Source organism: Polypterus senegalus, chromosome 11 (assembly GCF_016835505.1).
Source record: "Polypterus senegalus isolate Bchr_013 chromosome 11, ASM1683550v1, whole genome shotgun sequence".
In the NCBI taxonomy this organism is placed as follows: domain Eukaryota; kingdom Metazoa; phylum Chordata; class Cladistia; order Polypteriformes; family Polypteridae; genus Polypterus; species Polypterus senegalus.
The window spans coordinates 11,653,133-11,667,309 of NC_053164.1; the positions used below are offsets into that span (position 1 = coordinate 11,653,133).

The following is a 14,177-nucleotide window of genomic DNA, read 5'->3' on the forward strand; positions in this document are numbered from 1 at the left end:
GTGTTGATTGGTACATGCAAGTAAGATTTTCACTTTGCTGTGTAAAAGTGTCATTAAGGACCCTATAAACCTATGACCACATAAGGAATTGGCTGAGGGTCTCAGGCAGTCAGGGGTGTAAACGGGACTGGACGTCAAGCACACATTTTTTTTTTATCTAAAAAATTGGTGGTACAAAAAAGTTGTCTCTGAAAGCATCTAATAAGTCAGCCTTTAAACTAACATGGCTCCTTTGTTAGAAAGCATCATGTCAAGCAGTGCTACCAAGCAAACCCAGTTAACATTCAGTGCAGGCCACGTGATTTCAAGGAAGGTGCTAGAAACAAAAATGAAAGTCAGCAGTGAGGGGACCACCTAGTGTTTCTTTTACAAATTGCTTGTCATTTATGGTAAAACTGAGAAGTATATTTATTTAACGTAATGCCTGGATTTGGTGCTTATTCAAACTACAATAACTTACTTTACATACTGTAGCTTATTTCTGCAGTTAATGCCATACCTGGGATAGGCCGATAGTGAGGTAGTTTCTGTTTTCCAACATCCGAGACAGTTCATTGACTCACTCAGGGTCACACATTGAAGTCGTGGTTGCCACTGGGGTGTGACACAAGGGAGACGTTGTAGGCATTCTTGTACTTTACAGTTCTACATCTTGGCCAGTAGGAGGCCACACTGAGTTGCCATGTTATTGGATTATAATGACAAACCTGAGTCTGACCACTAGAGGGAGACAGTGCCTCAGCAGTCAACACTGAACAAGCCAGCAGTCGAGTGTCAGAGTCAGCACAGTGGAGGAGTTATCATGGCTCAGTGGTGGGGACGGAGGCAGCAGCCTTGTGTTTTTTAAGCTGACACCTTTTTTAATTGTCAATTAGTGTTGGAAATCAGAGTAGCAATCGCATCAAGTTCTCATTCCAACAGCTCAGTCAGAAAGAGGCTGCAAGAACCCAGTGATGAGGATTGAACCAGCAACCTCGTGGGTTACCATACAACGCCATAGTCAGCAGGAAGGCCCAGTGGATAAGTGGGACTGAGCCAAGGACTGGCATGCCATTCAGTGATGATCCCTTCATTGCTTTGTTCTGACAGTCCTGCTCCTGGAAAGTCTATAAAGAAAATCAATGCATTCTGTGGCTGTCTCTAACAAAATGGACGTAATCCAGGAGGTGTCCAACACATGTGGACTACACTGAGGGGTCTGTGCTTAGGTTTACAGGTTCAAATGGGGCTCCCGCCCTGTGATGGCCTGCCGTCCCATGTGGTGGTGTGCACTGCGGCCACGAAGACCTCCAGGAGAGAATCCACTTGGTAGTATTAATTTATCATCATCATCATTATTATTAACAACAACAAATAACTTGCTTCCCTACCAAAATGAATAATTATAATAATTATAATGAATTATTATTATGACGATTGGTAGAAACACAAGTTATTTTTTTTATTATCATCATTAATGATAAAAAAATAGAAATATTGAATTAGATACGTTATTCTTGTTAATACTACTTCTACTACTACTAATAATAATGATAATAATAATTATGATAATAATAGTAATTCATTATTATTATATGGTAGAGACAAGTCAATTCTGGTTAATAATGTGTAATTTTTATTTAATTATTAATTATTTTTATTTTTATTTTATTTAACAACAACAAGTGACTTGTTTCCCTGCCAAAATTAATAATTATAATAATTATAATGCATTATTATTACCGGTATTATGATGGGTAGAAACACAAGTTATTTTTTATTATCATTAATGGAAAAATAGAAATATTGAATTAGATACACGTTATTCTTGTTAATACTACTACTACTACTACTACTACTAATAATAATAATGATAATAATAATGGTGATTAATAATGTATAATTTTCTTGTTAATACTACTACTCATTCTTTGTGTAAAGAAAAACTTCCTAATGTTTGTGTGAAATTTACTCTTCACAAGTTTCCAACTGTGTCCCCGTGTTCTTGATGAACTCATTTTAAAGTCACCGTCTCGATCCACTGTACTAATTCCCTTCATAATTTTAAACACTTCACTCAGGTCTCCTCTTAATCTCCTTTTCCTTAAACTGTAAAGGCTCAGCTCTTTTAATCTTTCCTCATAACTCATCCCCTGTCGCCCTGAATCTGCCACGTCGCTCTTCTCTGGACCTTCTCTTGTGCTGTTATGTCCTTTTTGTAGCCTGGAGACCCAAACTACACCCAGTACTCCAGATGAGGCCCTACCAGTGTGTTATAAAGGTTGAGCAGACCCTCCTGTGACTTGTACTCCACACATCAAGGCGCTATATAACCTGACATTCTGTTAGCCTTCTTAATGGCTTCTAAACACTGTCTGGCAGTCGATAGCTTAGAGTTCACTCTGACTCCTAAATCCTTCTCATAAGGTTTAATCTTGATTTTCAGACCGTCCATTGTGTATTCAAACCTCACATTTTTTTGATTACATCTCTGCCTGAAGAAGGGGCCTGAGTTGCCTCGAAAGCTTGCATATTGTTATCTTTTTAGTTAGCAGATAAAAGGTGTCATCTTGCTTGGATTTTTTCTACTTCCAATGTGTAATTCTTTACATTTACTGACATTAAATTTCGTCTGCCACAAATCTGCCCAAGCCTGTCTGCTATCCAAGTCCTTCTGTGATGATATAACGGATTCCAAATTATCTGCTAATCCACCTGTCTTGGTATCATCTGCAAATTTAACCAGCCTGTTACTTATATTCCTATCTAAATCATTTATATACGTACAGTATATTAAAAATAGCTGCAGCCCCAGCACTGACCCCTGCTGGTCACCACTCTTAACATCGGCCAGTTCTGATGATGTTCCTCACACCATCACCCTCTCCTTCCTGTGTCTGAGCCAATTCTGCACCCATCTAAAAACATCACCCTGAATTCCCACTTCTTTTAACTTGATGCCCAACCTCTCATGTGGCACCTTATCAAATGCTTTCTGAAAGTCCAGATAAATAACATCATCTGCTCCACTTTGGTCGTATCCTTTTGTTGCCTCCTCATAGAATTCCAGCATGTTAGTAAAACACGACCTCCCTCTTCTGAATCCACACTGTTCAGAATAACTCCTGTCCTATTACTAATAATAGCAATAATGATAATAATAATAATAATAATAATGTTAACAATAATAATTCATTATTATTATATTGTAGAGACACAAGTCAATTCTGGTGGATAATATATTGTTTTTATGATAATGATGATGATTATTATAAACAACAACAACTGACTTGTTTCCCTGCCAAAATTAATAATTATAATGAATTATTTTTATTATGATGATTGGTAGAATCACAAATTATGTTTTAATATTATTATCATTATTGATAAAAATAATAGAAATATTGATTTAGTTAGATAAATGTTATTCTTAATAATACTACTACAACTACTACTAATACTACTAATAATAATGAAAATATTAATAATTATTGTAGAGACACAAGTCAATTCTAGTTAATAATTTATAATTTTTATGATGATGATGATGATGACTATTATTATTATTATTAACAACAACTGACTTGTTTCCCCGCCAAAATTAATAATTATAACAAATTATTATTATTATTATTATGATTGGTAGAAACAACTTTTTTTATTCTTATCATTAATGATAAAAATAATAGAAATACTGAATTAGATACACATTATTCTTGTTAATACTACTACTTCTAATAATAGTGATAATAATAATAATTCATTCTTCTTCTTAATATATGGTAGAGACACAAGTCAGTTCTGATTAATAATGTACCAGTTTTATGATGATGATGATTATTGTTATTATTATTGTCATTGCTGTTATTGGTGAGGCACAAGTGAGTTCTTGTTAATTAAACATTTTTAATAATAATAAAAATAACAAGAACAGTAGTAGTGGTAGTAATAATAATATAAAGTCAGGTTCATAATTATTTGGACAGTGACACAATTTTCATAATTTTGGCTCTCTATAGAAACCACAATGGATTTGAAATAAAGCGGTCATTATGTGATTGTATTATTAAGCATTACTGCATTATTAATAAGAATTGACTTGTGCCTCAATCAAAAATACTAATCATCGACCTCTTCTTCTAAAGCTTTTCCTGCTTTCAAGCTGTTGTGTCTTTTGCACAAATTCTCACGGACACAGAATACTAACTGGTGTTGTCTTCCTTTATCCAATACAACAATAACAATAATTGAACCTTCCACAAACAAAAAAACCATAAAGGACCCCACGTTAATTGAACGCCGCAGCTTGCTGGCTGTCAGTGTGGTTCCTTGTCCTTGTATCCCTCTTTTTCTCCTCTGATCTTTTGTATCCCATCCTTTCTGATGCAGTCTCCCACAATCCCCCATACCTATCACTCATCCCCCTAAATCAGAAACTCTATCCCAAAAATTCAGAACATACTTACAAATTCAGGGTGAATTCCCACTCCTGGTTGGGCACTGTCTTGGTCCATCATTGTTCTCTGTGCGACTTGGCAACACTTCTGGCACCTTTCTTTGACTAGTTGGACCATCTGAACTTTTGTGTGTGGGAGATCATTTGAGAAATGAAGCTGAGGTTGATATTTATTCTCCAACTATGTGCTGATCAGTTGGTCCACATCTCGCCTGGGTCACTTCACAATCACCACACATCTGACCTGACCCGTCTTTCTTCGGTACGTCAACTAGAGGTGATGCCCATTCAGCATGTTGTACAGGTGTGAGGACTCCTTGCCACTTGAGCTCACTCAGTTGTTTCTCCACAGCCTCTCGTGAGGCACATGGCACTGGTTTAGCTTTACACAAGTTTGGCATTGCATCAGGAGATACATATACAGTAACTTGGCATTAACCCCAGCCAGCCGAGTGTGCTACTGGGTGTGAAACTGCAAGTGAGGAGGGCAAGGAGTATTTGTCAGTGCCAGGGGGACTATTGGCAGCCGAGCATGGCCTTTTCATCCCCACATCCACCTTCAGCTAATACCCTCCACATTTTTCCCGTCTGGACTCACAACTCCACCTATGAAGGTTGAAACTCGCTCTCTGAGCTGAAGGTAACCATTACTTTAAAAGTCAGACCTAGACCCACACATACTAAATAATTATAGACCTATTTCAAATTTATCCTTTCTCTCTAAAATACTAGAAAAAGTAGTCGCCAAACAGCTTCAGTTACACCTTACACATTACAATTTATTTGAGAAATTCCAGTCTGGTTTCCGCACTGGTCATAGTACAGAAACGGCACTAACACGGGTTGTAAACAACATTCTGATATCCTCTGATGAAGGAAACTCCACTGTAATTATGTTGTTAGACTTAAGTGCAGCATTTGACACCATTGACCATTCTATTTTACTGCACAGGCTAGAAAATGATGTTGGACTTACAGGCCCCGTGCTCGCTTGGTTCAGTTCTTATTTATCAAATCGATTCCAATATGTACAGAAATGTGCTGACAGGACTCCATCATTATACACAGAAGTGAGATATGGTGTCCCGCAGGGCTCAGTACTGGGACCTTTACTATTCTCAATTTACAGGCTTAGTCTGGGATCCATCATTAAAATACATAATATTCATTTCACTCGTATGCAGATGACACCCAGTTATACCTTTCATTTAGATCAAATGAAGTTTCTCCGATGTTGTCTTTAATTAGTTTTGTTAGTGAATTAAAGGAGTGGATGGATGAGAACTACTTGTCTTTAAACACTGATAAACCAAGAGATGTAATTTATTGGAGGGAATGACGCTGATCACAACAATATTCTGTCATCATTTAACTCATTTGGAATGACCATTAATTTTACTGAATCAGCCCGCAATCTCGGAGTTCTCTTTGACTCTAGCAGGTCATTTAAAGCACATATTACAAAGTTGTCCAAATCTTCCATCTTAAAAATGTTAGGAAATTAAGGCGCTTTCTAAATAAACAGGATTCTGAGAAATTAATTCATGCATTTATTTCTAGTAGGATTGACTACTGCAATGCGGTGTTCACTGGATGTTCAAACTGTTCTTTATTCAGCCTCCAGTTAATCCAAAATGCTGCTGCAAGAATTATTACAAGAACAAGAAAATACAAACACATAACTCCAGTTCTTAAATCCTCACACTGGTGCCCGGTTAAGTTTAGGGCAGATTTCAAAATCCTTCTTTTAACATATAAAGCATTAAATGGCCAAGGTCCGCTTACTTGTCTGAACTTATCATGACTTACAAACCTGAGCGCACATTAAGATCTCAAGATGCCGGTCTGCTTATGATCGCAAGGATTAATAAAATAACAGTGGGACGTCGAGCTTTTAGTTACAGGAACCCCTAAACTGTAGGCTGGTCTGCCTGCTACTATAAGAGATGCCCCTTCGATCTCAGATTTCACTTCTCGGCTGAAGACTCACTACTTCAGTTTAGCACACCCTGACTAGAGCTGTTGATTAACTGTACAGACTGCATCTCTGTTGTCAGTCATTAGCACTAAAATATAAGTAACATGATAGTTAGAATTTGTTATTGACCCTCACCTGTTCTGTTTCTCTTCTCGGTACTCAAATGTGACACTTGCTGCCACGGCCCACCTGCCAAGTTGTTTTGCCTGCCTAAGGTAAAGTCATCCCTGATGGAGGATCGCAGGAATCAGGGGGTAGAGGGGTCCTTTCATCGGATTGGCTGGCCCAGCGCTGACTCAGCTGTGGAATGGCCAATAGGAGGAGGCAGCTTGATGGCTGAGGTCTCCAGGACTCTGAACAAATCCAAATCCTATTATGTGATATCATCTCCTGTTGAATTCTGCTCTGCACTTGTAATATTTTCATTGCACTGTTATATTGTATTGAGGATTACTTGTGTTCTGTGTATTGTATTGACCCACTTTTTTTTGAAACCCACTGTATGCCCAACCTACCTGGAAAGGGGTCTCTTTTTGTATTGCCTTTCACGAGGTTTCTTCCACTTTTTTTCCCTGGGAGTTTTTACTTCTTAGACAGTCAAGGCTGGGGGGCTGGCTGTCAAAAGGCAAGGCCTGTTAAAGCCCATTGCGGAACTTCTTGTGTGATTTTGGGCTATACAAAAATAAATTGTATTGTATTCTCTTACTGGAAGTGCTTCCTACGTTAGTTCCATATTCTGCGTAAATGTTAATAAATAAACATAATTAGAAACACCAATACAGCACAACACAAAGGCACACATACACACCCATTTGGAAAACACTGAATCTCCTTTAATTCATTACATACTGCAAAAGGTGGAAACATTGCGCAAAAAAAACACTTGTTCCAATTTCTATTGAACCTAAGACATTTCAAGCTATTAGCTGGCTGCCATTTATTTTTTACGGACCGTTTTAACAAAAAAAGAAAAAAACAAACAAACAAACAAACAAAAAGTTTAAAGAAAAGGAGCCTTATGCAGAACTGGGAACGTTTTAGTGCACTTCTTTTGATAAGAAGATCCAGTGAAGTAGTAACACCGATGGCGGGTTTGTAAACGCTGTCTCTCCTTATACTTGGCAAATAAAGTGCATGTCTTCTGTGAACTCCGCTGGCTTCAGGAAGCCATTTGAGAGGATTACCATTCAGCCCGGGGCGTTTTATGGGAAAATTGTGTCAGCATCTGTGATCGAAGTAAGGTCCACTATAGAAAACTAGATAAAGAGTGCTTACTCCAGGTATTTAGTGCAGGTTAGGATCAGGGAGGGGACAAAAATGAAGCAAAAGCTCCAGAGAGGGTGAGGCCCCAAATCTGAAACCAACCCATCCAACTCTTGCTCCCAGATGTCCATTTGTCCAGTCGGTAGAGGGAAGGGGTGAAGTCCTTCTAACACGGGCTCTGTCCGCAGACCCACGTCATCCCACCTGGAGACCCAAAGGCAATAAAGGGTATAGGGGTGGGGCTGAGAGTGACCTGCTGGTGAAACCCCTCCCCCCTGACCCCCCCCCACATTTCCGGTTTGTGTCAGTAGCAGCGCAGACATCACCTTCTTCAGAATCAGAAAACAGCTTCCTTTTTCTTTTCTTCATTCTCTTTAAGTCTTGTTACTTTGCCCCACAGCCACCTGGATGCCTTTCTGTCCAGCAGCTACAAATGAACAAAAACACCCAATTAGTTAAAAAGTCAAAAAGGTGATTGCACATTATCTTATATATAAACGTCTATGTGTGGAAGTGTGTGTGTGTGTCTGTCTGTCCGGCCCAGAAGCACGGCGCTACATGAAGCTCAAAGAGCTGGCAAGGCGGCCCCAAGTTAACGAGATGGAAGAAGAAAAAAGTCTGAGGCTACAGCATGAACCTGAAAGAAAGCAACTCCTTGTCATCAAAGTGAAACCGCCGAGGAAAGACAAATGAGAGAGAAACTCTCTTAGCCACTGACAGACAATGGGGGGCGAACACATTGGCTAAACAAAACCACCGAGGACAGAGAGAAACTCGCTTAGCCGCTGACAGACAAGAGGGGCGAACACATTGGCAAAACGAAACCCCCGAGGACAGAGAAACCCCGAGGACAGAGAAACTCGCTTAGCCACCAATAAACATAGCACATCGGCAAAATGACAGACAAGAGACAAGGGCGAACACATTGGCATAACGAAACCTCTGAGGAGAGAGAAAAGCCACCAATAAACATGAGCAAAACTAAACCCCGAGGACAGAGAAACTCGCTCGCTGATAGACAAGAGCCATCGGCCAACCTCTAAACATGACAGACAAGGGCGAACACAGCACCTCATCGGCCACCAATAAACAAACATGAAACCCCGAGGACAGAGAAACTCGCTTAGCCGCTGACAGACAAGAGGGGCGAACACATCGGCATAACGAAACCTCTGAGGAGAGAGAAACTCGCTTAGCCACCAATAAACATGGGGGGCGAGCACATCGGGGGCAGAGAAAGCAGCGCATCAAGAGGGCAAAACTAAACCCCCGAGGACAGAGAAACTCGCTTAGCCGCTGACAGACAAGAGGGGCGAACACATCGGCATAACACATCGCTTAGCATAAACATGGGGAAACCTCTGAGGAGAGAGAAACTCGCTTAGCCACCAATAAACATGGGGGGCGAGCACATCGGCAAAACTAAACCCCCGAGGACAGAGAAACTCGCTTAGCCGCTGATAGACAAGGAGGGCGAGCACATCAGCAAAACAAAACCACCGACTCTGCATTTCTAGTTTATTTCTGACGATTTCAATAGTTTCTAGGAGCCCAGGCTTTTTACAGCACGGGCTTACACAGTAAGTCTTTTATATAATTGTATGTATGAAGAATAAAAGTCGAATATTGAAAAATATGAAGAGGGTCGACAATCAATTCATAGATAGTACTGGCATTGGCTAAGTGTAGCAGTGACCACTGCTAACTGGCCATCTGCCTATCCAGATGCTTAATGTGCACCTGCTCTGGAGCTTACTGTGTGGCTACGTGAGCCGCCAATTATATGCAGTGACACGTGGGAACAAAATCAGAAAATGACTGTCAAAGTGCAAACTCAACTGTACTATGCCTCACTGTTAGCGATAAACAATATTTAATCAGCCGTGTCAAACAGACCTTTCAATGAAAATACAGAGAGATTTACAGTGTCCTCCATACAGACCATTTTTTTTCCTCGATTTCCTCCACTGCTCTACAGTTTAAAATTACAAATCAAACAATTTAAAGCTTATTAAAGTGCACATTGCAGTGTATTTGCAGACATTTTGCTCAACACGGTTCCCACATTTCAGGGCACCATAATGTTTGGACACAGCAATGGCAGGTCTGTTAAAGCCACTGTCATATTTAGGACTTTGTCGCATATTCCTCACATGCAATGACTGCTTGAAGTCTACCATTCATAGACATCAGCAGGTGCTGAGGGTCTTCTCTGGTGATGCTCTGCCAAGCCTCTAATGCAGCCATCTTCGACTTCTGCTTATTTTGGGGGGCTTGTCCACTTCAGTTTTCCCTTCAGCATATGGAAGGCCTGCTCAGTTGGATTTAAATCAGGTGACTGGCTTGGTCATTGAAGAATTTTCCATTTTTTAGCTTTGATAAACTCCTGTGTTGCCTCAGCAGTCTGTTTGGCTCATTATCTTGTTGGAGGAGGATGAAGTGCTGTCCAGTTTGGAGGAATTTACTGAAACTTGAGCAGATTAGATGTTTCTACACACATCAGAATTCATTGCGTGTCACTGCCACCAGCAGTTCCATCATCAATGAAGAGAAGTGAGCCAGGGCCTCTGGCAGCCATACATGCCCAAGCCATAACAACCCCACCGCCATGTTTAACAGATGAGGTGGTCTCCTTTGGATCTCAGGCAATTCCTTCTGGCCTCCACACTTTGATCTCGCCATCACTCTAATGGGGTTCATTTTTGTCTCGTCTGTCCACAAGACCTTTTCCCAGAATTCTACAAGCTCTTTTTCACAAACTGTAATCTGCCATCCAGTTTCTGTGGCATTCATCTTGGAGTGTGTCCTCTGTATTTCTGTTCATGAAGTCTTCTGCTGATAGTCATCTCTGACATGTCTGCATTGGTCCCCTGAAGACTGTTTCTGTTCTTTCAGACAGGTGTTGGGGGCTTTTTCTTGACCATGGTGAGGATTCTTCTGTCATCAGCACTGAAGGTCTTCCTTGGCCTACCAGTCCCTTTGTGATTACTGAGCTCACCAGCGTGTTCTTTCTTCTTCATGAAATTCCAGACAGTTGATTTCGGTCATCCTAAGGTTTTCCTCATGTCTCCAATTGTTTTATTCTTGCTTTTCAGCCTAATGATGGCCTCTTTGACTTTCATTGGCACAGCTCTTGTCCTCATGTTGAACAATGGCACCTACAGACTCCAAAGGGTAGAAGCCGTGGTGTCTTATGATGCCATGAAACCCATCTGAGGAATCAGAAACACCAGTAACACCAATTGTTCCAAACATGACGGTGCCCTGAAATGGGGGGGCGTCTGCAATGTGCACTTTAATCACAATGTCTGAATTGTTTGATTTGTAATTTAAAACTTTGGAGCAGAGGGAAGGAAAAATATGTTTTTCCCAAACATTGTGGTGGGGCACTGTATGTGGTCATTCTTGTCTGTAGAATTGCAGTAAATCGACACTTGTGTAATATAACTTTTGCCTGCAATGAGACATCCTACCAGTCCACTGATGGCTCGTCAAAGCCATTCAGTTCCAAAAAAGACGGGTCAGAGTACACAAGTAAGACAAGTAGAGGAAGAGGCAGACAACCACAAGATGCAAGTACGTACCAAGCCGGTATTTCTCTTTGGCTTCTGCTCGTTCCTTGGCATCAAAGTACCACACTGTGATAGCATACCTAAGGAGGGAACAAAACAGTAAACAACAGTTAAGAACACTCATTGACCTGGCCATATGTTTGATTAAGAGAACAATTTTCATGGCTAGCACACCTCCATAATAAAAGTCTGGCCCAATTTTATTCATACAACCGGAGGACAGTTTGTAGCGGTCATGGGGACGCTAAGATTCATACCTGTTTATTTTATTGTGGAGACCCCCAGTCTTAACACTAGAATCCCTCAGCCTACGAAAAATCTTGTAATCCAGCACCACCTTAAATTCCTTCGCACCTCTCCTCATCAACGTTTTTGTTTTGTAAATGTGTCGATCAGCAAAAGCAACAAGCAGCCTGCTATCCCATATCCGCCACCGCCGTAACTCAACTCAGGCAAAATGTTCTCCCAGCTCAGGTCTCTTTTTCATGGTGTGAAGTGCCTGGAGTTGTATAGGGTAAATAATGTATCGTTATTTGGAACACATGCATTTCATGTGTGTTCCGTGTCTTTCTTACTTACACAGATCATTGTAGACACGAGCCTTGAACTGGGAAAAGTTTGTTCTGACTTCAACTCCGTCTAGGGGAAGAGCAGGCTGCTTGACACATTTACAATACAAAAGACGCTAATGAAGAGGTGCAAAGGACTTAAAGGTGGCCCGGGATTAAGAGTTTCTACGTAGGCTTCAGGGATGCTAGTGTTAACCCAGAACACACACACACACACACACACACACACACACACACACACAAACACACACGCACACAGTTTGTGGCACAATGAATAGATAAATAACAGTTAAATATATCTCTCTATTATAAAAGGAAATCCTGGGACAAGACTTTCTCCAGTGAGAGATAATTTAAGGTCCCGTGAGACGAGACTTTTTACCAAGAGATTTTGACAAGTTCCGCCCTCCTCTCAAACATTTATAACCACGCCCACGGTCCAATCACTTCTTATTTGTGTGAATGCTATTGTCAGACACAGTTCCTGCGATCTCAGCTCCAAGAGGGGTTGGAAATAAAAGACAAAGAGTAGAAGACAAAGTAGAACGCTGTAAAGAGTTTCAAAAACATTGGCGCGGTATACATGCAGAGCAGATTAAAGATTATGAAAGTACTAAAATTCGAAAGTCTCAAAAAACTGATAGTAAATATCACACTAACGCTAACAAACGGAAATTATTACTCAGTGAAATAACGGAACAGCAAAAAGAGAACAAATATATGGTCATAGGTGATATGACAGAAGTATGTAGATATTGTTTGGCTTTAAACTTTAAGTCGGAGACTTGCCATCAGGTAAAAGTAGTGTTTCTTCCCAATTAACAGGTGTGTCCGTGAGAATTAAAAGATTTGTTGTTTGGTGAAAGTGAAATCCATTTACACAAACGGCAGAGACGCAAAGTGGCTAGCATGTTTTGCAGGCTGGGGGGTTGGCAAGAGAAGCGAGCAGGGGGTGACGCCCCCTAGTTAATCAAATAATGAAAAAAGGGCACAAAATATAACAAAAACTATGTACACAGCTTCCCGATGGTGATAATAAACTACAACACTAACGGCAAACAATAAACAACAACAAGGTCCAAAACAGCCCAGCATAGCAGTGGCATTTAATGATGGATGTGTGAATGAAAAACCCTCTGAACAGCTTTCTGAAAATGATACACAGTTTTGTTCAACCAGGTTGCTGATGCAGTGTGGGGTTGAGATGATTGAGATGACATGCTCCACCAAACGAAGACGTATCAGGCACAGGACAGCACATACACCCGGACAAAAACTGTAATCCACAGCTGGTCAAGTCATAATCCAAATGTGTGTATGAGGACAGAAAAAAAAAAAAAAAAACCCAGAGGGTTGGAGAAAAATGCAAAATCTGCAGGGGTCCCAAGGCCACGAATGGGAATTTTACCTAACATAAATGATCTCAATCAGTACTCATGGTTTTCAGGTTTCATATGGAAGAATTTGTGGATGATGATCATGTGGACCTCTGGCCTTTGTGGCAGATGGCCGGGGACCCCTTAGAAAGAAATTGGTAACTGTACTGCTGCAACAAAATTTGATGCGTCTGAGAAACTGATGCAAGATTGGAGGAGGCAAGAAGGTGTTTAAAAAAAAAAAAAATTAAGTGTCGTATTTTCGAACAGGCGTCTAAGTCGGGGTCTGATTTTAGGATCGATTTTTCGGGTTTCAAGTCCTGAGTTATGCGTGAGTATATATGGTAGGTACACCCATGTTAATAATATGTGCTGTGGAAGACCGCATTAGGAACCTGAAAGTAATTAGGCAAACTGAAAATTGCATTTAGTCTGATTGTTTAGACAATTCGGCCATTTCTGATACAGCTTCAGTCAGACTTTCCAGACCCCAACTGTAGACAATGTGTGGCCAAAATCAGCAGTCCCAATTCAGCCATGGAGTGAGTAGGTAATATGGAAAATAAAAATCTATGTATTAGCATAAAAGTAATTAACAGCTTCTGAAGCATTAGATTTAGCATAAATTAGACATGTCAAGCAAATAAGATAGTCAAGCAAATAGTAAAATAAAAGACATTAGTCTTATGGCATTTCTAGCTAAGCTTGAAGCAAAATTACCAATATTGGGAAACTTGGAAGGATAGAACAGAAAGAGAATGACGTACAGAAACTACCCAAGGACAAAAGAAAGGGAGAATAAGAACACCTGTTGTTTGAAGGCCAGAAAGTAAGGAATGATACCAAAGACGAAATACAGAAAATGTTGATGGTCATGGTAAGCACGTGACAAACCAGCTGCAGAAGAGAGTCAGGAGATAATGGTTCCCATGAAAACCTGGGAAGCTAGCTAGCCAGGTGCAGAAGTGAGTCAGAATGGACAGT

The 14,177-nt window shown here is 40.4% G+C and overlaps 1 protein-coding gene across 1 annotated transcript in view; it reads right to left on the reverse strand.

The window, feature by feature from the left end:
• Positions 1-7,385: 7,385 nt before the first annotated feature.
• The window catches only part of egln2 (egl-9 family hypoxia-inducible factor 2), a 122,860-nt gene continuing 116,068 nt past the window's right edge, over positions 7,386-14,177 (reverse strand). The window contains exons 5-6 of the mRNA XM_039768052.1: positions 11,261-11,328; positions 7,386-8,103 (exon numbers count right to left, since the gene is read on the reverse strand). Coding sequence (XP_039623986.1) covers positions 8,051-8,103; positions 11,261-11,328 — 121 coding nt within the window. The 3' untranslated portion in view covers positions 7,386-8,050. The remainder of the gene's footprint in view (positions 8,104-11,260; positions 11,329-14,177) is intronic.